Genomic DNA, 27,411 nt, shown 5'->3' with positions numbered 1-27,411 from the left:
TAAACCAATTAAATAGTAAAAAGATGTAAAGATTGCATACTTTCCTGTACCATGTTCAGGCATCCCAAAGTATTCCTGAAATTTATATTATATTTTGTTATTACAAAGCACTGTACACCTTACTCTCTGCGATTATTCCCTTTTGGGATTGAGAACTATGAAAACACTCCAATTTCAACAATTAAGCTTTGAGGTCTGAAGAGTCAAGAGATCAAGGTAAATAAATCTTAAATATTGGAAAGATTATTAAACAGGAGCTTTGCCTTAGTTTCAAATGTTTAACTGCTTGAGACTTAACATCAGGCAAGTAATCTTGAAAGGTGCATGTAGAGCATAGGACTAACTGGTGAAACTTTCACTCAATGGGAGTAATTGATTTTATAATTTAGAATAATTTTGTAAAGATAATAACAGTAAAAAAGGAAGGAGAGGGTCTGTAAGGATCAGATTCTAAGGTGGAGAAAGGAAAGTGGGAGGGAGAAAAACACTTACTATTTTTTCTCGCACTGCTTCCACATGGTCGGTTCCTGGCAAAGGTGCTGTTTGAACGGGAATTTCTGCTTCCTGAGCTTTTTCAGCTTTCAAAACCACTTGTGAAATCCCAGTTGTCAAGTCCTCTTTCTTAACATCTTCTTCCTCCTTAGCCTGCAGTCCCTTATAAGGTGCTTCAACTTCTGCTTTCTCTTCAGCAACACGGTCTTTAATCTCAGCTGTAATTTCTTCCTTTTTGTCTTCTGGATGTGGTGTGCTCTTTTCTGGGAGCACAGTTTCTTTATCTTCTTCCAATGTGCTCAGGGGTATCTTTTGGTCTGCAGTTGCTGTTGCAGGAATTTTATCTGCTGAAGGTGTCTTTGACAATTTCCCTCGCTGAAGTTTTGTTTCTTCTTTTTGACCTTCCTCTTGGATTTTATCCACCGATGAAGTTTTCTTAATTTTTTCATGTTGAAGTTTTATATCTTTCTGAGTTCCATGTTGGATTTTATCAACTGAAGCTGCCTTTGGCAATTTTACCTCCTGAAGTTTTGTATCTTCCCTCTGAGCTGCAAGTTGGATTTTGTCAGCTGACAGTGCCTTTGCCATTTTCATCTGTTGGAGTTTTGGGTCTTCTTTCTGAATTCCCTGTAAAATTTTGTCAGCTGAGGGTACCTTTGCCAATTTTGCCTCTTGGAGTTTTATGTCTTCCTTCTGAACTCTATGCAAAATTTTATCAGCTGAGGATGTTTTTGCCAGCTTTGCTTCTTGAAGTTTTTCATCCTCCTTCTGAACTTCCTGCAAAACTCTGTCATAGGAGGCTGTCTTTGTCAATTTTGTTTGCTGAATCCTTGGGTCCTCCTTCTGAGAAGCATGCTGGATTTTATCAGCTGAGGGTGCCTTGACAAGTTTCCCCTGTTTAGGTTTTGCATCTTCCTTTTGAATTCCTTGCTGGATTTTATCAGCTGACAATGTTTTTTCCAATCTCCCCTGCTGAAGTTTTGGAGCTTCCTTCTGAACGCCTGGCTCTTCTTTTGGCTTTGCTGCTGCTGGAGTGGGTGGTGTGGAAGTTTTCTGAGGGGAATGTGAGACAGCAGGCACCGGCCGTTTTTGAGGAGGAGCAGCTGGTTTGGATGTTGGTTGTGAAGGGCCTGGTTTCAGAAGTGGCACCTTGCCCATATCTCCAAGCTGTCCTGACATTGCCCTTTGGGTCTGGCAGTTTAAACACAGCCATTCCTGTACCTGTGATACAACAAACATATGAAGTTACTTATTTGAAAAAGTAACAATAAAATCATACAGTGTTTTCAGCTGACACAGTTGAATTCTTTCCATCTGAATGTTTTGCATACTGGTAAGTTATTTCTTTTCCTTCCTGCTCTTGCAGGAAGCTCCATAGCACCATTCCAGAAATGGAGCATATCAGGATCCAGAGAGTCAAGATGAACAAATATAAAAAGGCACTGTGAAAACTAACAGCAACAAGATTTTCCCAAAGTATTGATGACCTAGATGTGCAAAGTTTGCTTACATATTTCTAACATATACTTCTTCCTAAAGCCACTATAATCTATCAATAAGTCCCTATAATTTTGCTAGCCTGAGAAAAAGGGAACCAACTGGCACTCATGGCTGTGTTTCTCTTAGGAAATCGTCTCTTGAGGTTTTGTATAGGTATCTGTATCAATTCATTATGGCTGTAACTCAACATGAAGATCACCTCCCTGCTCACTTCACTGCTAAATCCCTGCTGCACACTGGCTCCTTTTACTCTTCTTCCCAAAAAAAAAAAATCAGAAAAAGGACAAGTGCTTCTATCTGTGCAGAAGATCTCCTTGCCAGTTGCCTAGCTACTACATGAGAGGAGTAATCACACTGTTTCCAGTGGGATTTAGTTTATAGTTCCTTTAAAATAGCAAAAGAAAATTTTAAGCACAGAAAGGCACTGAAAGGAAAGAAAAGGAAGAAAAAATCAGTCTCTTCTGGATACTGGAATAGCTAATGAAGGTTTACTTCACTTGTGCAATATGAGCTTCACTGGTGGATAAGTGGTGTATAATGTGCAATAAAATCCACATTTAAAAACAGCTGATCAGCAATTTTTATAAGTGATATATAAATTACAAGAAACACAGATGATATGACAAAAATCTTAAGTAAGCACAGCTCAAATGGGCTAGTTTTATGGAAATGAAACTAAGGAGAGGCTATTTAAAGTTTTGTTTCACAAGCAAAGCAAGAATATAGACATTGTCATTCAGGTCATCAAAAAATTGTCTTGTGTATTTATTATTCTACTTTTATAGAAATTACCAAACTAGTGAGTGTCCTAGTAAGTGGCACAAAAATATTTAATAATAGTACCAATAATATTGTCCCAATAAATGCAGTTTATCAGCTGAATCAGCTGTCTCCCCTAACACTTACTATATCCTTTGCAAATCCAAATTGAATGTGGCTCTGTATCAGACTATTAATTATAATTTAGGTTTAAATTATTTTCTGTTGAAAAAAGCATTTAAACATAATCCTCCAGGAACTATTATTCTCCTCCTTAGGAGTTAAAACATTCCAACTACACATCATTTGTTGAGGAAGCACTAATTAAGAAATACAAATTTCTTTTTTTTTTTTTAATGAATGTGCAAAATATAACTAATTTTTCTTGCAAATATTTCTTTTAGATGGGATTATCTGGAATTCTTAGCACGGTTTCCTCTCTTTTTCTAGAAAACAGCACTGGAAGCCATACATATGTTGAGTACTGTCTTTTATAAACTGAAAATAGAAGCAATGCTCCAGGAGACAAATCTGCCCCACAGAAAATCATTATATTATTATTAGAAGTCTGCTGTGGATTTAGAAGTCTGCAATGGACTAAACGTACTAGATAATGCAGCATAAAAAGACTACTGAAAAAAAGATCCATTTTCACAGTAGCTTTGATTGTTTTTGCATAAATTTTGTGAAGATCAATATAAAAAAGTTGGCAAAATCATAGCTTTTTTGTTTTTAATTTATTGGAGGGCTGAAAATATTTTAAACCCACAAAAAGGGGGTAGATTTTTCTTTATACATTCAGCAAATGTTTTTAATTTATTGGAGGGCTGAAAATATTTTAAACCCACAAAAGGGGTTAGATTTTTCTTTATCCATTCAGTCTGGAAAATGCTCATTTCCCAATGAAAGCAGAAATAATGCCATAATTATTTGTGCTACTATACCTTCAGTCAGCACCTGGCATGAGAATAAGACAGTACTTAAACGTATTAAGCTTCTAAGAATCTAGCCTTAGCCATCTTTAATTACATAAAAACATAATGAAGTGGCTTCTGCCATGAAATAATCCATAATCTTCCATGAAATAATAAAAAAATTACTCCTATGTAGATATTCTTTAGGAACATGTTAATTTTTACTTTAAATTCACATGTTCTTTTTGCAGTACCATTTGTTTGGCCTATTTCATCTTTATTTCTTTATATCCAGTTTCTAGGGTCTGTATGTTTGTTTCTTTTCTATCTGTCTACATGTGGGGTACATCTACACTTGGCTCTCCTCCTGTCTCTGCTGTTAACACAGATTCCATCTTGCACCTCTCAGCTGCTGCCTGCTCACTGCTCATACACTTGGTCCTTCTCAGATTCATCATCACTTGCCTTTCCCTCATTTAAATCCTTCACATACTCTGTTCTCTGGATGCCTATAAGAACTTCAGCAACTTTAGTAACAGTGTTAAGTGTTTAGTTACCCAGCCACTGTTTCTGCTGCTTGCTGTCTCTATTTAGTGTCTTTTCCTTGGAGTAAATTTCTGCAACTCAAGGACTATGCTTTGTGCTGAGCACATGGTAGAACTCTTAAAAAGGAAAATAATGGAAATTAACATGAAGAAAGGAATTTGTTGAATAGCAGATTGGCAAAATGCATTAAATTTTATCAAAAGATGGAACTCTCAGACTTGCCTCTCTGCCATGATGGTGAATGTGATAGTAGGGAAATAACCTAGAATTGTCCAGATATCCAGTGATTTAATGAATCTTGTCATTGTCCTCTTGGATTTTTCTATAGCTGCATCTGTTTACCACTTTATTTTTCAGGATTACTGTATAAGCATTGCACATACTACTCCCAAAGCTATGTGTTTCATATAATCGTTTTTCATTACTATGGGGATATTTGGTCACAAGAGAACATACAAAAATCATCTTATAGCACCAGGCCTCTAGCTCCTGATTCTCTGTCAGAATGGTTCTCTGTAAAATCAAATTTTGTACCATGAAGTCATATGTCTTAGACTTGTCTTTTCCTCAGTTAACCTCATGCCCTGAATGCAAGCTTTTCCCTAAGGCTATCTCTTCAGTTAGCCTGTCAACCCAAATTTATTAGGACTTGGGAAATGGACATCATCTTCTTTTAGCAGTCTTCACTAGATAAATCTTAGTTCTTTACAGAATTCTTCGCACCCTTTGGTCCCTGAATTGGCTGTAGACATTATGATTGGCACTGCAAGTGCTTTAATACCCTGAATCCACAGCTCTCTCCTGGTTTCAGCAAGCCTTTCAACCCAATACTGCTGGGCAGAACAAAATAGCTCTGTCACAATGTTCTCCTCACACAGTTTTGTAATAAACAAATGTCATTATGAAAAGGGCATACGTAGAACATTCATTGTGAATGTCTGTGTTTCAGTCATCAAGCAAGAGCTCTGCCCTGCTTGCTACAGAATGATCCTTTCTGCAAACTAAAGGAGTGAAGGAACTCTTGAAAGGCTTAGCTCAGAGTTTCAGGTGTCTAATTCAAGGACAGTTGAGAGTCCTCAGCTCAGTTTTATTGACAAAAAGGCTGCTGAGATGGTATTTTAGAGAAAACGGGTGATACAAGAAAATTTAGAAAAAAAGAAAAAAGAGTAAAACCATATAGTGTCACAGGGAGAACAATTCAGGAAGAAATATACTGACATGAAGAGGCACAAAGCCAAAAGGAAAATACAGAGAAGTGGATGGTAACAACCCAGGAAGTGCAAAGGTTGGCTGGTATGTTCCAAGGAGGTGGAGAATTTGCCGCTTGCTGACCTGAGTTGTGACTGTCTGGCCAGCAGACACCACCCAAAGGCCTCACTGAGGTGGTGAAGATGTTAATATTAACAACTCTTCATTGGTATCTGTCTGCTGTGTGTATTCATCCACAAATTGCTCTGTACCCAAGTCTGTGCATCCTCCTTGCTGTGTTGCTCTGCCTGTGGTAGACACTGGCTGAACAAAATGCAGAGAGGGAAGGCTACATTTCCGTCTAGAATGGGAATTCTGTCCTCAGCATTTCTCTGGGATGTGTGATCTACAAATTCAAATCCCACACAAACTGAGGACTTAGATCTCCCACCTCTAGAAGAAATATTCAAATTGCTAGATCTACATATAAAAAAGTTACCACCTATGCCACACAGATTGATAGAGAAACATAATGTTCAGAGCATGACCACAAAGACTGCAGATCTGGCAGAAGAAAAAAAATACAAATATAAAATACCAAAATCTTACATCGTCTCTGTCCAAACAGTGTTAGGCAGACAGGAGGTAACTGTCTAAATGAAGCCAGTTTGGCAGGGACAGGGTCCACAGTGAAGCCTCTATGGCATCCAGAATTAGAAAAAATGCAGGGGGGGTTTTACAGATATAATGTCTATGGAGGCCACAGGCAGTTTTCCAAACTCATTCTCCTTAATTTACACATAAATTTTGTCTAAAATGTCACTTAGGAACTTAAACTTATTTTTGGATTCCACCCCAAGTGGAAAAGTGATGTGCAAACAAATGCTTAGTCAGATGTTGATTTTTGGAAAAAAGTTTAGAAAAACGTGGCTAATTCAACCTAGGGAAATGAATCTCACAAATATGACTTATATGGGAGGAAAGGTATATTGGCTGCAAACCAAATGGATATTAATGGTCCATGGACAAATTTAGCTTTAAAATTAGAACACCTTCCTTGACAGTAGTGATTTGAAGTTTGGAGTATGATACAATAGGAGTGTGGTACAGAGAAACACAGTTAAGTTCAATATATGATGTGATTGCCAACAAAATCACTCAACGATTCACGAAATCCTACCAGTTTTAAAAACTGCATTTCTGTAATAGTAATCATGGGCAGAATGCATTATATCATTAGCATTAAATTGATTCACAGAATTTAGTCGACTTTAAGCATCAAGGTGTCTTTTAGCCACCAAAGAGAGATCACAGAAACCCCCAAAAACTGGTTCAGATGAATTTAAAGCATCACCTTAAAAAACAAAACTGTAGAAATCCCTGCAGAAAAAAGAATTTTGTCAACAGGAGGAGGAAGGGATTACCTTTTCAGTTTAAGAATATGGTTTTTTATTTGCTAAAGTTTCGACCAAGATGAAATTGCTTTCTGAACAATGCAAAATAAAATACCATCTTTTATGTTTTTCTCAAATAAAGAGTTTCAGTATGTGATTGAGGAAGACTAAGTTATCTCAGCCTGTCATTAGTGTTACTAATTGATATGTTTAATTATAAGCCGTCACAGCTATGAAATAAAATAAGTTATTTTCAATTATCTCTTTTTCTTCCACACCAAGTGATAAAGTTGTAAATATTGCAGCAGATTACCAGAAAAGTACAGAGGAATCAGTGTTTCTCCCACGTATCAGGAATTACCTGCTTCTTAATTTAATAGGGTTGGGACTGCTGAATATTTCACTCAGTCATGTACAGATGAAATACAGAGTATGACAGCAAAAAGATGACCCACTTCTTCAAGTGAAAAGTGTATACCCTTACCTTACTTCAAGATACATCTCAGCACCTTCAGAAAAAGCTCAAGTTTTGTGTTTTCTCAGCAACTGCTCTGTTGTATGGGAATTTTTATTTTAGCAATTAAATTTAATAGATTATGGGATTTTTATGTGTATAGTCTCTGTGTATACTTTAATTTCCCTTAGTTATTTTGATGAAATCCCTTAGAGGCTTAGAATTATGCTGTCAATGCACAAAAATGTATCCCTAGTGTATATACATACCATCACAGATGCAAACGAACCAAAACGGTGGAAAAATAACTTTTTTTATTGAGGAGGAGCTAGCACCACTGCATTTGTTTTTCCTCTGTACCTAACTGCACTGTAATATGTTTATTTTTTTTTTTTCATGCATCATTATAACAAGATGACTAAAAGCCCTTCTTTTATTGGCAGGTTTAGCTGTAGGAGCGCTGTTGCCCAAAGCAAAGGCATGATCCTTCCTCCAGTCTTACACAGAGAAATTCCCATTGAGCACTTTAGTACCACTTCTTCTGATACCATGGCAAAAACAACCCCAGTAAAGGAAAAAACAATAAAGTGGATATGGGCATCATTCAAAGGCCAACCTTTTGTTTATAAAACATTTAAGATAGTTTTGAATTTTGACTTCTACAATGAAGTACACATGAAAATCAGCTTTTTCTCCTTACATGTCAATGACTATGCAATTGTCTTATTAAGCAGTCTTCTAATCTACAAAGTCCATCTCAGAGGTATTTCTGTATTATTTTTGGTTTCTCATTTAACTCACAAAAGCCAGAGATAGAGAATTTATTGGCAGGATAAGAAGATAAGAGTTACATTCATAAACATATTTCAATGTATATCTGACAACGAGAGTCAGATAAAAATTGTTGCAGCGACATTCTCTTTCACAGGTTCTTTTAAGGAAATTCCCAATTAGATAACTAAAATGATTTCTGGTTGCTTGCATACGTGACAAATTACCACACTGTTGTGCATTAATGAATAGCAGCATGTGACCTCTATTAATGCTATTCTTAACTTACTTTGATAGAATGGTAGTTCCTAAAGATTTCTGTAGATTCTATAGACAAAGAAATCCAAGGTTCTGTTAGTGTCTGAAGTAATAATTTTATGGTAAAAATACAGTTTTATTAAGTAGTTATTTTATAAACCAGTTTAGTCAGAGCTTTAAAAATGTTAGGCTATTGTAATCCTTCGTGGCTATATGTAGATGTGGAGAAGCCTCACTATGCTCCTTTGTACCCTTTATTACAATAGTCTCAAAGAATAACTGTTTTCTGTGCCTCCTAGCAGCTGAATCACTATTTCCCACAAACTGGTCAGCAGAATATGTGAGTATTCCCACCTCACCATCGCTATTATTTGCTCAGAACTGACAAAATGTCTAGTGTCACAGATGGCACTAGAACAATAAACAACACCATCCCCTGAAGAGTTTGTGGTCTATTCAATTCTGTGTTCAATGCTGACCTTTTACAGACAGTCTAGAGAAAATTGCTTTTGTTCAAAAACCAGATCTTAGCTATGGAACTAGGTTCCATAGCAAAAAGAAGAACTGTTATTTTTATTACATCTCACAATATGCATTTAGCTATAAACTACAAATACAATCTTTCTATGTGAACCTAAATGGATAACATATATAAAGACCTTAACCACTCTTTGTAAGAACTTTTTATTTTGGTCATCCCTAATAGAAATACAGAGACAACTGATATACATAATTGCTCTTAAAAGCCATTTTGCATTTTGTTTGCTCTTGCAAATCAGATAATCCTAAAACTAACATTTGCAGTTCACCCCAAAAATATGCTTTGAAAAACCAAAAATCTTCGCTAAAACAGATTGAAATGTGCGTCTTTTGTTCCCCTTTTACCTAATAATGCATTGATTTTTTAATGCAGAAGAATCTGTATGCTTCAAGTGAAATGCTATCAACTGAGATGAAAATACTTAAGGAAAAAGAGCTGATTTTAAATTTTTTAAAAAGTCCTAGCTCCATCCAGTCTCAGCTAACCTAAATTGTAAATACTTAACTGAGGACCTAAATTTATGACCCTGGCTAGTCAGATTCACTCAGCAGGCTATGGGATCTTCTCTCCAGATATGAACAGTGTTGGTGGTCTGACTGTTGTATCTAGTCCTGATTAGGGAGACAGCCTGCAGCAAACTGTGCTCCACACAGACCTCACTTCAAGGATGAATGTGAGATTTGCTCAGAGCCTGCACTAAAGTCCAAAGATAAACATTTCTTAAAATAGTAGCCCAAAGAAAAGACCTAAATCTGTAATCTGATACTTAAATAAATGGTCCAATATTCAAAATCTCTAAATACCTGAAGACAGTTCCATTGATTCATATCTACCTTTCAGTTCGTCTCTTCTGTTTGAATTTTTAAAATCAGAATAACACTGAATATATCTGTTTTATGGGTTATTTTTATTTTACATGGCTTTATAATTTCAGTTTATTAGCAGTGATTTACATATAGTGTTTGCTTTCAGTGTCATGTGAAAGGTACCTGAATCTTTTAGGTGCCTGAAAAATGAGGGGGACAGGCAAAGAAACAAGCAGACAAAAAAAATGGGGGATCATTCATGGTCAAGGCAACACTATTCTCAATGAACACAGTCCAGCAGAAAGGGAAGGTTGGTCCCTTACCTGGCTTTGGAAAATTATATTAATTATTAGCTACAGATACAGGAAGAAGTTTGCATGTAACCATTTTCTGATATGCTGGCAGCTGCCACAGCAGTAAAGAGATAAAAGAAACCAACAAAGGAAATAGATATGACACCTGTGCAGAATGACCACGGCTTTGTGCTGAGAAGCACACAGGCCTTCCAGCAGCTTCTGGAGCTCTTCCCAATGGACGTTTCTCCTAAACACCTAAAACGAGCAGGTGAAAACCGTACTGACCTCCTTGCCATGGGCAGTGTGCAGCGATGGCAGAGCACCACTGAACAGAAACAGCCACAGCCTGGTTTTGCAACACAGGAGCAGAATAACACTTTATCAGCAGGTGTGAGCGCTTTTACTGATAAGAGGCAATTCCCAAGCCTTGAGGCAACACAGTGCAAAGTCTGGGGAAAGGCAAGGGGAGAGATGAGGTGCAGGTGCAAAAGAGAAAAAACAAGCTTTTAGTATCTTGGCTTCATCCTCCTTTGAGGCTGCTGCTGATCAGCTCTCAGGGAGACTGCAGTGACACTTTTTAAGTGACAATAATCTTTTCTGTATGTCCCACTCATTGTTTTGACCTTGCACTTTCCTGCCTACAGTTTTGCCTTTGTGCCACTACACAATAGAAAATATTGGAAAGAATGTCTTTAAAAGGAGTATGCCATTTAGTCAGCAAGAAAATCCTGTCAAAAATTGTAATTCGAAAAAGTTGAGCATGCTGTGTCCTCCAACAGTTTGAGAAATATGGACAAGAAGAATTAAAAATAAAAATATTTTTGAGAAACTTCAAACCAATATTTATTAAAAATTATTCTCAGTATTTTGTACAGAAACATGAGTGCAATCTGTTTAAAAGTATAACATACTGTGATGCTAGAGTATGACTTAAAGCAGATGCTTTCTTGGTGTTTAATGTGCAAATAAATCCTATACACTCCAGAAATCACACATAATAAGCTCTAGCTTGCTTTCAAGAGACACCATAAAATTATGCAAATAAAATACCAAATAATCTAAACCCATGTAAATCTGCCCAAAAGAAAAGTACTGCTAACTCCATATAAATACTAAAGAAAAATACAATTCTTAACTGCTAGGAAAAAAAAATACCAAAAAAACCCAAAACCAAAAAAAAAAAAAACCCAAAAAACAACAACAAAAATAAACCAAACTAAAACAAAAACCTGAAACAAAAAACCTGTGAAATCTGGGGCTCTATTTTTCTGTCTCATTAGTGTCAATGAATCTGTCATATCTCCTTGGAAGTAAGGGCAAGGCCACAAAATATTCAAATATAGTAGGAGTACTCCATTTCCCAATGGACTTGCAATGCAAGTAATAGACACATTGTGCTTGAAAATTACTTATTTTATCCTTCTAAAAATAAATTTTTCTCATGTCTCAAAACACATACAGTACTACAAAGTGGGGAAAAAAGCCCTACACAGACAGTGAAAATGAAGTGCCTCCAAAATTCAAAATTGCCTCCTTGCATTCCCTAGTTGCACTTTCACTTCTTCTTGCTATCTTCAGAAGGAATAAGAATCTTCTCAAGTCAACTAGTCACCTCAGGTCTAATGCTAATTACACAATTACTTATATAGTTTAGCTAATTCAGAATTTCTCCTTGATGAGAAGACAAAGGATCCCTCCATACATCTTCAAAAATATTTCAGGGAAAGGGCAAATCCATATTTGTTCACTCATATATACATGAATGGTACATAGACAGACAGCCACACACATACAGAGGTATGCAGCACACAGGAAGCCCAACAATCTAATATACATAGAGTTTTATGTCCAGAAGGGGCCATTATTTTCAACAGATTTGATACTTTAATGTCAAAATCTTTCTAGTTTCACAAAGAGTTTTGTATTCTCAACATTTCAGCATTTCTTAGAAAGATAACCAAATTTATGGGGGGAACTTCTCTAGCTTCAAAGATTATTGTTCCAACAATTTCTCTATCCACTGAATTTTTTACATGTTGGCTGTTAGATGGCATAAATATATATATATATATATATATATATATAAAACTAGAGAAGATATGAATTTTAATTATACTTATGTTTTAAATAATCATATTAAAACATTAAAAATATAATCTCTAAAAGAAGTAATGCAAGACCAAGATGCGTGTGATACAAGCTCAGCATTTTCCCACACCATGTAGCTGAACAGTAAAGGGGAATTATACTCACAATCCCTTTTGGCAAAAAGTACCACAGTTACTTTGTCATGAAAATAGCTGGTGGTTTAAACTGCATAACACTCTACAATAATAATGCTAAAAAAAAAATAAATATGGCTCTACTGTGAAATAACACATTTACTACTTGAATTTTTTGTATTCTTCTTCTTATTATTATACATAATGTATTCATACTTAATAGTTTTGTCCTTTATGTCAGGTTTGACAAACCTTATTCTTGTGATTAATATTTGTATCATTCTTACAGTGACAGCAGAAACTGCACAGAAGCTTAACTTTTATCTTGAAAGCATGGCCTGTCTTGAACCATGTTTTAAAAGGATATTTGATGTTCAAGTGTCCTTAGTAAAACTTTTAGATAAATTGAAAATTGATGAAGAGTTTTAGAAATATTTAAAATACTTTTAATATAAAGAGTTACTGAGTTCTAAAGTTAACTGCTGTTTTTACTCTGTCATTTCAGAAGCACATAGTTCTCTGACTTTACTTCTAAACCCAAAATATTAACATCTGTCACAAAAACAAAAAAAAATTTTAATTCGCCAAACCTTGGACTGAATTCTATATTTTCTTCCCTTATTAAAAAACTCAAAATGGCAAAAAATAACCCTTAACATAAATAATAAATAAACAAATAATAGCAATATTCATTTGAAGTTTTATGTTTTCAAATGTGTTGCTGTTATTCAAAATAGACTGATCTTATTTTCTCATTAAAAGTCAATTTTCAAGTCTTAATTAATTTTGAAGCATTTGCTCAATCCTTGAAACATTCTTTTAAAGAACCTGTTTATATCATAAATAAGATGATCTAATCCTCAGTCTTCCAGGATAAGTGATACTAATGTCAGCTTCTAATTAATTTAATTGCATGTTCTCTTGTAAGTCAAGAACAAACATCTGGAGATAAAAATGACAGAGAAGTCAATAGCTCTCGGTGGTTTGATGAAAAGTAAAACACCCAAAAAACACAAAATGAAAAAAACTCCCAAAAAACCCACCCCAAATCCCAAAACTTTCTGCTTGTCTTTGTTCTCTGGGCTATGAAACCCCTATGGAATGGCCAATGGGATCCTGATGATTAAAGTGAAGTAAGGGTCCCGCCCAGGCAGCACCTCTCTTCTGTGTAATATTCCTCAGCAAAAGTGTTACAACCACTTTTATTGTTCTTTTATTCCTCTTCAGAGACAGACCTACAGCTTTCTGCTACTTACTCTCACCTCAGAATACTCCTACAAGGAATGGTCTTAAACCAACGAAATATCATTTTACAAAAAAAAAAAAAAAATTCCCAAAACAAAACCAAAAGAGTGGGATGGAATTTGTTAGTAATCTCTAAATATCCTTATTTTTCTAAAATTGTCATAATTTGTAATAAAAACCCCAAAAATAATTAAGAAAACCAGAGCAACAAAGTAACAAACCAAACCCACCCAAGCTAACCAAAAAAAAAAAACCCAAAACCAAAACAAAGCAAAAAGCTACAACAGCCTTTTTGTAAAACTGTTCAAAATAATTTTTTAGTTCTTGGTTTTGTGGCATCTGAAAAATTTAGCTACTTCACTCGATTCACACTATTTTAGTTCATAATTTCTAAAACCAGGATATAATTTGTTTTTGTTCTTCTAAAGAAATCTAGTTTTATAACAGAAACTTACTCATAGTTTTATTAAACTATATAGCTGAAATTAGGAATTAGCATTTACATTCTATCTTTTAATCATCTATATCATGTAAGGCAATTAAAAAAAAACCACCAAATTTTTAGTAAAATATGCATCTGCCTCAGTAAAAACAAACAAAAAAACCCCAATTGTACTATAATTTGATAGAAATTTTAAATAACCTCAGAAAGGAAGAGGCTTTGTCAAAATGGTTTATGCAGAGCTGCAGATACAAAATCATGAAGAGTGTATTACAGAGATCATAAGTGCAGATGCATGGCCCAGAGAATTCAAATTGCATCCTAAAAACACATCAGAAATTATCATATCTGTATTATAGTCCATGTAATCAATTCCCAAGCTTTTGACACTAGAATAATATGCAGTCTGCTTGTAAAATGAACCATTTATGGAGCTCTTTTAAAAAAACATCTCTAGGCAATGGAGTGGAAAGTTCACATCTGTCTTCAAGGGCAGATCTGGAAGCAGTTTCCAGTGTGCAGAAGCAAATTTTTCTGTACATCAAAGTAGTTAAAATTATGTCCTGCAATCATCTGCATTTAATAAAATAATCCAGTACTTCAGAAATAATATTTTTTCTTTAAAGATGGAACTTGGATGCAATAATTTTAATTATTCTGCAAAAACAACTAAGCAGACTTTTTTTTTTTTCAAAAAAAATCTTGAGTTTCTACTGCTATGTTTTCAGATATGATTTAGTATAAATTTAAAATTGTGTAAAAGACGTTTAATTGCAACCAAAAAGTGTTTATATTACGCTGGTATCTGCAAAAAAAAAAAAAAAAAAAACCCAAAAAGTGCAAATACTAATTCAGCTGACTGTTCATTCCATAGTGATGTTTGGGAAGTGAAATCATGGCCAAAGGAATCATGCCTACCTAGATTCATAAAATTTGCCATCTTAAGAGATCTTATTGTTGATTGAACATTTACCTCTGTAAACAATCTGACAGATTCATTTAAATTTGCTTCATTAATTTATTAAGATTTTGCTTCAATCTCCCTGGTTATGCTTCATTAGCACTTAGAAAAAACATTACCCTTCAATGCTTCATTAGCTACTTCTCCATCATAGTTAAAAATGTACATTACAGCTATAATGTGTTATAGTAAGTGTGCAGCTCACTCAGATAGTACCAGCCCTTTTCAGTTCTCTCTTCCTAATAGAGTATTTGCCCAATAAATTCTTCATGGGGCATTGCATCTTACAGAATTAATTTGTAGATGGTCCACAATACTGCCAAAACATTCTTTAGAAATGACTTATGGGAATAGCATTGCTGGCAATAATCATTAATGAATTTAATTGACAATGTTGATCATGGAAGTAGGAAAACAAAGCCTTATCTGCAACAAAACTGAGTATTTTATGACAAAAGTGTTTCTAGGAAATTGTAGAATAAACTGTGAACACATGAAGACAGAGAAGACGTAAGCCTGGTTTTGTCTGGTTTTACGTAAAAGCACTCCCTGAATTAAATCAACAAACCACATGAACTAATTTAAAATGCAGATACACAAATAAAAGTAGGAAATGGTTTAAAAGTCTCACAAAAACTAAAACAAAAAAAAAAAAAAACAGCAAAAGTCAATAATTACAAAAGTTGTGGAAAACAGACTGTTCCATAGTGCAGGCCTGACAGGACAAACGCTCACAAACAGGCATCACAAAAAGGAAACCCAGCTGCTGGAGGAAAAAGCACAGCAAAACCAAGAAGACTTGGAGGGCTACAAGTTTAAAAAACACACATTTTACTCTCATTCCATCAATAATGATCCTTCTTAGAAAAAAAACAATGGTTTAAAAAAGAGAAAATAAGTGCTGCTCTATTTATCATGGTTTGGTAACCACTTTGTGTTATATAACAGCAGTAAGTATGGTAAAAACACAAATAAAAATGCTTCTCTGTAGGACTGGCTAATCTGCCTTTAGAGCTTGCTCTCAAAAACCTGATGAATTCTCTAGGAAGCTGTATGTTTGCTAGTTTGATGTGAAAAACATGTCATTGGTCTATTGTAAAAGGATTCTGTCTGCAAAAGCAGGGCTTGAAAAATTATCACAGAATCATGGGAGCCCAAATATAATTTTTAACAGCTTATTTTTAATGTGAATCTGTTTTAATCAATATGTCAGAAAGTGAAACCTTTTTGTCAAAAGGACTATCCAGAACATGTATGCTTGATAGAGTCTTTTGTGCCACCAATTAGGAAATTAACTCACCAAGTTTCCAGAATTTCTGGAGATCAGAAAATATGTCATACTCAGTCTTAATAAAAAACTATAAATAGATTAAAGACATAAATGAAGTTCTAGAAATTATTAAAAGTCATATTAAACATAGTGCAGCATTTCAGACTCAAGCTACTTTTCTTAAATCCCACTCAATAATGTGAATGCAGTTTATATTTTATTTATTATATTTATTATATGCCCCAAACCACCCACAACCCTCCTCAAGCTGACCCAGATCGATTCTACATGGTTTCAACTCTCCATGCTTACCTGGAAAGTGTCAGAACCTTACTTTTTTTTTTTTTTTACAATGATGAAAGGCATAAAATATCTCTAAAATATCTTGTGAAAAAACTGCATGACCACATTACATTTTTATAATCTGCACATATTTTTAATGAGCCACTTAGAAACAGCTAAGGGAACAAAAAAACCACTGTAGAATGAGAAGACTAAAAGAACCTGGAAAATGCCATTTGAGGGCAACAGAAAGATCACACTTTAGGAAGTTCAGAGAAGTGGTACCTATTTCGTGCTATTTTCTGTTTCATTACAGATTGATGATTTTCACCAAAAAAATAATTGTTTGTGATATTTTTTGCTCTCATTACAATCTATGTGACAAGAAGGCATTATGAATTTGACATTTTCTATCCCTTTTGCAATCATTTTTACAGGAATAAATGGTATTGGCATTCATGGCTGACAGTTTATCACTCTGAGCACAGATCCACTAGAAAGGTAAGCAGTATCTGATTTTAATCTCACTTTTACCTGGTGAGATTTAAAAATGTCCTCTGTAAAACTGAAACCTTTGCCAATCTATGCAAATGACATGTCAGATATAAGTAAACATGAGACTAATCTGCAGAGTTCAGATGCAAAAACCCCCCAGCAAATCTGATGCCACAACAGGTGAGGTGCAAATATTTATATTTAAATATTATATAAATATGTTTAAATATTCATGTATTTTCTTCAGCTTTTCTATCTGATCTAGGCTGTTTATTATAAGTTTCTAGAGACCTGTGGTATCTTTTCTAAAATATTATTCCTTTTTCAGACTCCACCGTTCTTCTTTCTGTCTTACACAGATGACAACAAGCTGCATTTAGACAGTTTGCTTGTTTCAGGATGTCAGAGTCCTGCTCAGACTTTAATTCACAATGCTCATAAGAAAAAGAACCACTACAGCATTCTGTGGAATAGTCAAAGTGTATCTGGAGAATTTATGATTTATTTTAGACAGTTTAGGGAACCAGACACAAGCCCAGCAACTGATCTTTGGTTTAGTGTCTGTATTTCCTTTTGCTCCCCGCTCACATTAATTTTGAGGAAATTAGATTTTATATTTGTAGAAAACTAAATGTCCTAGAAGTTTGATGATAAATGTTATAATCTCCTGCTTTCTATGGTATTCCAGAAAAATGGCAGAAAAAATATATAGATCATTTCTTGTCTATGAATAGGCCTTTTATAAATTCTACACAGGGACCATGTGGCCATTATAAATATCAGGATTATAGAAAGAATTTTCACAAACTCCAGTTAGCTTTCTAAAAGTGTTGGAATAAAATTATTATTTCACCCCCATAAAAGATTTCTGGATGATAAACACTTTCCAGTCTTGATGTCATAAAAAGCATTTGTTGACTTATGCAATACACATCTACAAGAGATGAAGAGTGGTGACTGTTCTAGCATTCAAAACCTACTAATGTGCTTCAAAGCACATCAGTAATTGCCATTGGAAAAAAGAAAGCAAATAATTCCCAACAGGTAACTTGAAATTATGTGTTTCCAATAAAACACTTCTGAAATGTTAAAGATTCATTCTGATTTAAGAGAAGTCTGTTAAAGTTGATCCAAAACAGTTGACTTAAAATTAAGATATAAAATATTTTTAAGGTAATCAAGTTTTTTCAAGTTTTTCCTGTGTAGAACCTGTGAAAAAAAAGGATTATTTTATTCCTTTAATATAGCAGACTTTAACTGAAGTTAATAATATCTGTTCAGCCCACAGTAGCTAAAGAGAATATTTGACATGCTTTGTGTGGGAATATATATGTTTGTTTACCTGCAAATTTAAAGTTTCTAAGTGTGTAGTCTAGTAGTATTCACCACCCAACCTTTACAGAAAAATGAAATATTCTAATTTAATACCTGGACTCCCCATAATCTTAATTGGAATCAACTAAATTTTATAAATAGTTTATTTGGCAGATCATGCTTTAGTACTTAACAAAAAAAAAATGATGGAAAAAATAATTTGAAGGTTCTGGAAGGACAACTTTTGAAGGCTGCTCAGCCTCTCTTCTGGAGAACACAAAAAAGAACAAAGAAACCCAGAACTGTAAATCTATCTCCCCCTCTTCAAGTGTACAAACACCATCTGAGATAAAGGAGAACGGATGTCAGTGGAATATTAATCTTACCTGACTTGAAATATCTGGCAATATACCTGAGCTAGGTACAACTAACTTTACAGGGTATGAAAGAAGCATGCTTCTCACAAACACAAGTCATTACCTTATTCATCTGTCTTAAAAATTAATACCACAGGCCAAAAACATTTTAAGAGAGAAAATTAGATGTTAAATCTGAACCCTGCTTAGCCATTTCAGCATTTCCTCTCAAGGTACAGGCTGGGCTGTTTTGAGCCATCAGTCTCCCTAATGGGCCCCATGGCCACATCTTAAAACAAATGGGTCAAAGTTTGTTCTCTAAAACTGAGTTCAAGTGGCACAGCAGAGCTCGTGTCTGTAAGTCTTTGCTAGCCCTTTCCCCTAAAAGCAATTTAGCTCAAACCAGACTGGCTGTGGTACTATTTTGCAAGTTATTATGTAAATTATGACCATCAACTGACCTGTATTATTATAAGTTCTTGTGTGCTGAAAACATTCCAGGACACATGCTGACCAACAGCACAAGCAGTTTCAGTCTATAACTTGTTCCACAACTGATGATTAGCTTACTAATAGTTTATATTGCTTATGGTCTCATTGTATCCATTGTGTTGGACAAGAACACAATTTCAACACTTTTTTTTGTACTATTCCATTAAATATTTTAATGTATTCAGGAGAAATCCATGTTTTAAAAGAGACTAAAGGGAATTGTTATATCTGATCATCTTAAGCATTGTAGCTGAAAATAAAAACAGATATTTCCTTCACAACTAAGAATAGAGTTTAATTCTGAATGAACAATATGAATGAATTCACTCATATTTAATTTTATACAAATTAATGATAACCTCTAAAATAGCATAGCACAGATTATTTGCATTACAGATAAGCTCTTAAAATAGTGTAGTTTGGTCATTACTACAATTTCCAAAACTACATTACTACAATTACTACAAATTTTAAGTACAAATTGGTACTTAATTGTAAATTCTTATACTTCCATGTTGTTCAGTCCTGTTTAATTCTGCAATTTACACTTATGAACAACTTTTTGCAATTAATTACAATCTAATTTTATATCCATGACAGCTTTTCTATGATCTTCTGACTCCATTTTCATGCAAGAGCTGTGAGAATTTTTATTAAGTTCATTATTTTAAATACCTACCTAAAAGGATCCGAATATTGAAATTGGCTCTTACTATAATAACCACTATTTGAGATCAGATTTCGTGGACTCAATCTGTCTCTAGTGTATGTAAATTTAAACCACATTCAGAAATGTAAGAACATTATGAGAGAAGTACCAAATGTAGAAGACAAACCATGTTGCTTAGTTGCTTAGTTTAGCTCTCTAATACATGATAGTATGGAAGAAATTCTAGATTTAACTTGCACAATTAGAGTTTATATTAGAAATTCTGCTGTTCAGGAAAAAAACCCCAAAACAAACTATACCTATCAGTCGATCTGCCCCACCCCTGTATCCAAAAAACAAACACCCCAAAACCAAAAAACAAAAATCAAAAAAAAGCCCACAACCAAGACCAACACACAGTGAAGAAAAATAAAGATTACAACCATGAGTGCCTGCCTGAATAAACATACAAGACGTAGAGGAAGTCTTCCATAAAACCTACACATAATTTGGAAACTGTTGACTATAAACAGTGAAAAATCCAATAAAACAGTGATTAAACAGTTGACAGTGTCAATTACTGTACATGACAGCCTAAAAACAGGGGGATAATGTGGAGATGAACAAGTAAATCAAGAGTTTCTGAACTTCCTATTACAGATATTATTTTTAATTTATTTTTCCATTTTCTATTGATTTATTTTACTATCTTAAATTATCCTGAAAAATTAAGGTAAACAATATTTTAGAATCTCCTTTGCAGAAGTATTCATATATTATTGAAAGTCCATGAGCCTTCAACCCCAGAACATATCTGTAGCATAGGCCATTTCTCTAGATGGAAATTTTATTTTATTTCATTTTTATTCATTATTCTAGGATAGCAACCTTCTTGACAACACGCTGTTTTGTCAGGTTAGCCATGGCTCATTGAAATGAAGTTCACTGAGAAGTTCAGAGGTCACTGAAGAGCAGAGAGTCAAACGTATTTTTTTAACAGAATTCATTCTGACTAAAGGTAGAATTCAAATCAGCTTTACAAGTATACCCAGACACACAGGCATCAGCTTGTATTGTATGTGACTTTACAAGAGTTAAAATTATGGTCATATGTCCTACTTTAAAAATAAGTAAAAAAACTACAATAAAAATGGCCAAATTTACTATTCTACCTTATTGTGCTCCCTTGCAGGGTATACATTTTAGAGTATATCACTGCTTTTTCTAAATAGAACAATAAATGCTGAAAACACTTGAATATTTATCCTTGTTTATCTGTCTGCAAACAAGTGTGAATGCATAATTCCCATTACAAATCAGAGGCAAACTAGTATATTCTTACAGCACAAAACCTGCAGAATCCAGTAACACTCAGAGCATTCATAATCTAAGGTGTATCAGGATGAATAGAAAGTGTGATTAGGCATCTTTGAAAACAGTTTGCACAGTGCATGGTGTCTTACTGAGAGAGTGCACTGAGTTTTTTATGTCTGACATGACACAAAATGCAATTTCCCAGTAATTCATAGGAACAGAACACTTAGCGTCAACAGGAAGCACTCCAAAAATATAACTGGATTCTAGGGAGAGATTAAGGTTTAGCATCTCCTTTGTTATTGCTCAGACAAACTAAGGTTTTGGGAGTTTTTACCCCTATAGAAAGTGACTGTCAGGAGCAGGATTTCACTGTTTTAGCCATCTGCTGATATGCTTTTAATGAAGTCTGACAGAGTCATTCACACATATTTCTTACTGTTGAAATAGGGTCAGAGGAAATCACTTCAGACTACAGAAATTTCTTGTTCACTTCTGCAAGAGGTAAATTAAATCTAATTTCTTTGAGGTACACCGGGACTGGAATCACTGCTCTATTCACAGAGATGCACAGGGCTTCAGCCACTCCGTGACAGACCCACGTGAATAATTTTAGTGTTATACCATAAAATGTTTACTCAATGACATGAACAGTATTCTAAATGGGTAAAAAAACGAATAAGATAAACATGTCTCTAGTTCCTATGGTCTGAAAGACAAACAGTCTGTGATACATTTTTAATAAAAAATTCTGTCACCACTTGCTATAAATGATCAATAAATGACTACATATTAATGCAGCCTTAGATATCAAAGAGCTACAAAGATTTTTGAATATAAATAGAAATTTTAAACTAATTTTTACAATGTTAATTATATATTAAAATTATAATCCTTTAAAAAAATTAAATTAATCTACCCCAGACTTTGTGGAAATTTGAAGACCAAGCCTTCACTTGAATCAGGTAGAGATCAAATATGAAATTGTCTCTTCTAAAGCATTCCAGAATATCTAACCTGGGAATATTTTGTAAAAATCTAGAGATTAAGGTAGTAAAGGTTTCTTTCCCAGTTTCAAATGAATCTTTCTCCAATGTTTTTGTCATGTGTAAAGTTTGAAATCTTTTTTTCCCCATGAAGAAATTTTTATAATTACTGCCCAACTGTAATCTTACTTTCTTGTTTAGCCAGCATTCAGAAAATGTTAACTCACTTCCACTCTAGAGAACTTATTTGATGTTTATTTAAGCTTTTAATTTAATTCAGCAACATTTCCCTTAAAGTCTTCACAGTCTCTCTCTCACTGACATGCAGAGAAAGAAAGAAGAAGAAAACAGTGAGAGGAAAAGATAAGTGCACTAAAAAGTTCCATTTCCAGAAGGGTGTTATGAAACGCGCTGATTAATCTTATGTGTCTGAAGTGACAGCCAATGTGCAAAGAAATGATTACTTAACACTGATAGAAACTGTCAACCAACAGGACACTTAAGGAATATTTTTGTGGTGCTCAGAGATTAACTGACAAACTACTGCATAGGGATGGGAAATGTCTATGTTCATGTAAAGAAATAGGGGTTTTTTGTGTTGAAACTGTTTTGAGTGATTCTTTTTGGAGAAAATACTTAGAAATAAATAACGATAATGTAATTTCTTCATATTGCCAGAATGTGAAAAAGCCACATACGTAGAAGTGCAAGACACCACCTTCTACTGAGAAGTCTTTCCACTTAAAAATATTCATTAAGACTCCAAAACACAAGAAATGAGCTGGAAGACATGAGCCAGTATCTACAGAAGACCTGTGCCTTCTGTATTGCAAACAAGCAAGAAAATGATACTCTAACATGCTTGAAATGGTATCAGGTACCTATGTTTAGTCACATCAATCCTAGTCTAGAGTTCTGAGTTCACGTTATCAAGAGCTCACATTAAAGTGTATTCTTAGTGGTACCTCTCTAGGATACCCAATTCCCTCTCTAGGCTCCATCAGGTTGTTTGACTGGATCTTCGCTTACTGTAATAGGAGGATGGATATCTATTTGTAGGCAACTAAATTTAGAGATAGTAATCTTTATCTGAATCCCACCCACTCTCAATGAGCACCAGGAACAGAACGAGAAAACTCAGATTTTGATCCAAAATCCTTGCCATTTCTTCATTGAACTTTGTATTAAAAATGTGTATCTACTATAGTACAAGTTATGACTTCAAAATTTTTTTAAGATATTAAAAGAAAATCTTAATAATGTCGAGTTAAAAGGTTCAAATATAATTCAAAAAAAGAACAAACAGACCCCAGCAATGATCCGACAAACAATGACAGAAAATAAGTGAATAGAAAATAAGATCTAAAATGCAATCTCACAGGTCTTATTATTATTTGGTTTGAAACTTAGTTACATTTCTACTTCAACTTCTGTTTATGAAGCAGTAGTGAAAAACTTGTTAGAAACATCCCAAGTTATAGAAGAAAACTCCTATAAATATTTATATACAAGGATTCACACACATCAGTGAACACAATCATGATATGGTGCTTTATGAAAAAGCTCTCATTAGATAAACTCATGTAACTAACAGCATGTGCACTTGCAGCCCACTGCAGTACAAATTAAAACAGAATAGTTCCTTGTGATTACACTACTTCTACCAATGTTTAGTTAAATGCATTTTAATACAAAGTAAGATAAGCTGAGAATATCGTTATAAGCAATGAAGTTACTGCTTGCTGAACCTAGCTTCCAGTGTAGCCCCACCACATGGCTAAATGTTCATTCCCATTCTGACTGAATTTTAAAATGTGTTACAGGCATATATTTAGTCACATTTGTAACAAAGTTGTTTTATCATCACTTAATGCTGTTATGATGACATAAGGTAACTCATTAAAATGTCATACTAATTCTTTGCAGTCATTCAACAGTGGATATTCAATATAGAATCATAGACATGTTCAAGTCAAAAAATACCTTTAAGGTCATGGAATCTGACTGTTAAACCAGCAGTGCCAAGTCCACCACTAAATGATGTCCTCAAATGTCACATCTAAATGTCGTTTAAGTACCTCCAGGCATGGTGACTCCCACAGTTCCCTGGACAGTCTGTTCCAATGCATGGCATCCCTTTTGGTGACAGAATTTTTCCTGGCACTCAATCTAAACCTTCCCTAGTGTAACTTGACGCTGTTTCTTGCCATTTTATCACTTGCCACTTGGGAGAATAGACCAACCCCCATTTCACTAAATCTCCTTTCAAGGAGCAGTAGAGAGTGATAAGGTTCCTCTTGAGCCCCCCTTTCTCCATGTTAAACACCTCCAGATCCCTCAACTGCTTCTCCTTAGACTTTTGGTCCAGCTCTGTTCCCTTCTCTGAACTCTCTCCAGCACATCAATGTCTTTCTTGTAGTGAGGGGCCCAGAAGTGACCCCAGGGTCTGAGGTGTGACCTCACCAGTGCTGAGTACAGCGGGACAGTCACTGCCCTGGTCCTGCTGGTCACACCATTGCTGATACAGCCAGGATGCCACTGGCCTTCTTGGCCACCTGGGCACAGCTGGCTTGTGTTCAGACGGCTCTCAACCAGCATCCCCAAGTCTTTTCCACCAGGCCACTTTCCAGTCACTCACCTCCAAGCCTGGAATTCTTGCCACCCAAGGGAAGGACCTAGCACTTCACCTTATTAAATGTCAGTATCACTGATGCTAGCCCATCCATCCAGCTTTTCCAGATCCCTCCAGAGCCTTCCTACCCACCAGCATACCAACACTCCCCCCTGTCTTGATGTCATCTGTGAGGGAGCACTCATCAGGCAGGGTGGGTACTTCAATACATGCATAGGTACCACAGCTCAGCTGGTCTTTGGTTTGCCAAGCTGCTACAATTCAACTCACATCTGATCATCTGTTTGAGCACATTTTAGAACTTACTCTAAAATAACTTAACCCTTTACCAAGCAAATAGTTTGAATAAACTGATCAAATAAAGGAATTGGCCAAGAGAAAAACTTAAAATCAAATGTGAGAAATGTGATACAATACATCAAACCCACTATTTTATGATGAAATTTTAATCAAACAACTGCATGGTGATGATCAAGATTTAATTATCAAGCTCTTTGAAGTAAATATGTCTTAATTAAGATAACTACTGAGCCTAGGTGACTTAGGACCAACACAAAATTTCTTGAAGCAATAGACTTACTGGCTGATATTATGAGTCATAAAACTGTTTTAAAAACAACAGCAAGGTGATTCTGTATTTGGAAAAGGATGTGATCTCATGGAACATATCTGTTGCAATTAATTTTTTCAACATATACAAGCAACAGAAAGGTCCATTTTCTATTTACACAGGGTTTTTTTTGGCATTTCAGCATCAACAGATGTCATGAGGTGAGGAAGCATGTGGCATCAAGGTGGCAATCCTATCTCAGAGCAGAGATAGCCTGCAGAAGAGCTTTTGTAAATGTCTAAACCCACACTCCCTTGGCACCTCTTATCTAGTGTAATGGTCTGACCAACTTCTAAGTAGGAATCGTGCCATGATAACAGATGGATAAAAGTGTAGGCAGCAATAGGAGCATGTACCAGCATCCAGTATATTTACTGAGAGTTGGAAAACCTATCCAGGAATGACTCAAGTGACTGAAATAAAACTCTATGGTCAGAATGGTTCGCCAATGGTAATTCATCTCTTGCCTCAGTTAACATTTCAAAGTACATACATTCTGCCCTTTCTAAGTTAGGGATAACAGTAAGAAAATAGGCTTTACAGTAAATATGAATCATGTTTTCAGTCTTATCTGACTTGAGGGTGTTGCATTCTGCTGGCAGGTTTGGGACTGTTGCTGTAGCTACCCCACACAAGACTGGGACAGCCTTGGAGATCTTTATTTACAAGACTCCTTAGGGCGAGTAGTGCTGTTTTATCAGCACTTTAGTCATCACAGTAATTGCTGAGCTGGCCCCTACTGTGCTGCAGATGAGGAAGGAAGGTTGCTATTTTCAGAATTCTCTGAAGAGGTATTTGTGCCCTTTGACAAAGTGGTTTTCCACCCCATTACGTAAAAGCTTTTCAGACTAGCAGGAGGAAGCCTCTAATGGCTCTTGAGAGACACAACTGGTTGGTTTGTCAATAGGGTAAAGGGTTTTCTACTCAGGTTTTCACAGTCTGGTTACAAGAAACTGCTGCAGAAAATGTTCCTGACTCTGACAACCAAGGTTTCAACATTAAATCAAAAAGGACTGTATCCAGACAAAGATCAATCGATTAAGCCAAAAAGAACCCACACAAAAAAAGCTCCTCAGCAGTGTCTGCTCAGAGGGCAGGCAGCTGCGAGGTTATCTCTACAAAGGGAAAGTGCTTGCTTTTTTCCTGCCAAATGCAGATCACGATTCCATTATATGAAGGAGACCAGCTTCCTGGTCTTGTTCCACAGTTATCAGTGTGACAGTGGTGTATGAAAAAACAGAATGAACTCTGACCTCAAAGTAAGGCTCAAAGAAATTAAATTTGTGTGTACATCAGCATACAGTGCAGCTGAAATTCAATTTCTAATAAACCTTAACCAGAACCCTGCAACAATACAAAATGGAGCAGCATGGGACAGATGAAGGAAGAACAAAAGTTATGAAAACTCTTGTACCAAGTAATGTTTTCAAAAAACATACAGGACATTTATTAAACAAACTTGCCTTCCAGAAAGCTTTTGTGCTACAGCACAGGCTCACCAGTTCTTGTAACAATAAAGATATGACACATGACATGATACAACCAAATAACATATTTTAGCGTCAAGCCTAAAATACCCTCCTGCAAACTTGAAAAAAGCTCCTGTCTTCTAGTACTAGGAAAAGAAAAAAAAAGCTTTATATAGCTCCTGTCTGCTAGTACTTAAATGAGAGACTTCATTTAAATGAGACTGTAATACCTTCTATGATCTACAGCTCGCTTCTCTGATGTGGGTTAATACACACATAAAATAAATAATATATATATATGGTATTTTTTACCTATACAAGGAAATTAGTTGTTTTCAAAATAATATTAGCATCATATTTTTGGTGTTTTTCCAATTAGAAATCAGGTTAGACTGATTTAATGTGTAGAAGAATGTAACACTGATAATGCACGTGTTAGGCTCACAGCTGGACTTGATCTTAAGGGTCTCTTCCAACCTAAAAAATTCTGTGAGTCTATAATATTTTCCCATATAAAAGTAGTCACCACATCAAGTTATATTCCTTAAGAATATTATAATTCAGATCTCATAAGGAGCAGTACTACCTGTGAAGTACCATTATAAGTGAACACATCATTTTAGAGACACGGACACTTGACAGCAGATGATAAACCAGGTATCAAGTCTTGCAACCTTCTAGAAAAGCTACATATTTACTACAGATTGGAAAAGAGGGAGACTAGGACCAGAGGGAGGACATGTCTGAAAATTA

General features: G+C 35.1%; 1 protein-coding gene across 1 annotated transcript in view; it reads right to left on the bottom strand.

The window, feature by feature from the left end:
• The window catches only part of PCLO (piccolo presynaptic cytomatrix protein), a 316,529-nt gene that overhangs the window by 176,916 nt on the left and 112,202 nt on the right, over positions 1–27,411 (bottom strand). The window contains exon 4 of the mRNA XM_041477704.1: positions 493–1,713. Within this exon, the coding sequence (XP_041333638.1) occupies positions 493–1,713 (1,221 nt within the window). The remainder of the gene's footprint in view (positions 1–492; positions 1,714–27,411) is intronic.

The sequence above is a fragment of the Pyrgilauda ruficollis genome, unplaced genomic scaffold (genome assembly GCF_017590135.1).
Source record: "Pyrgilauda ruficollis isolate IOZ18807 unplaced genomic scaffold, ASM1759013v1 scaffold112, whole genome shotgun sequence".
Lineage (NCBI taxonomy): Eukaryota > Metazoa > Chordata > Aves > Passeriformes > Passeridae > Pyrgilauda > Pyrgilauda ruficollis.
This window is presented reverse-complemented; position numbering and strand designations above follow the sequence as displayed.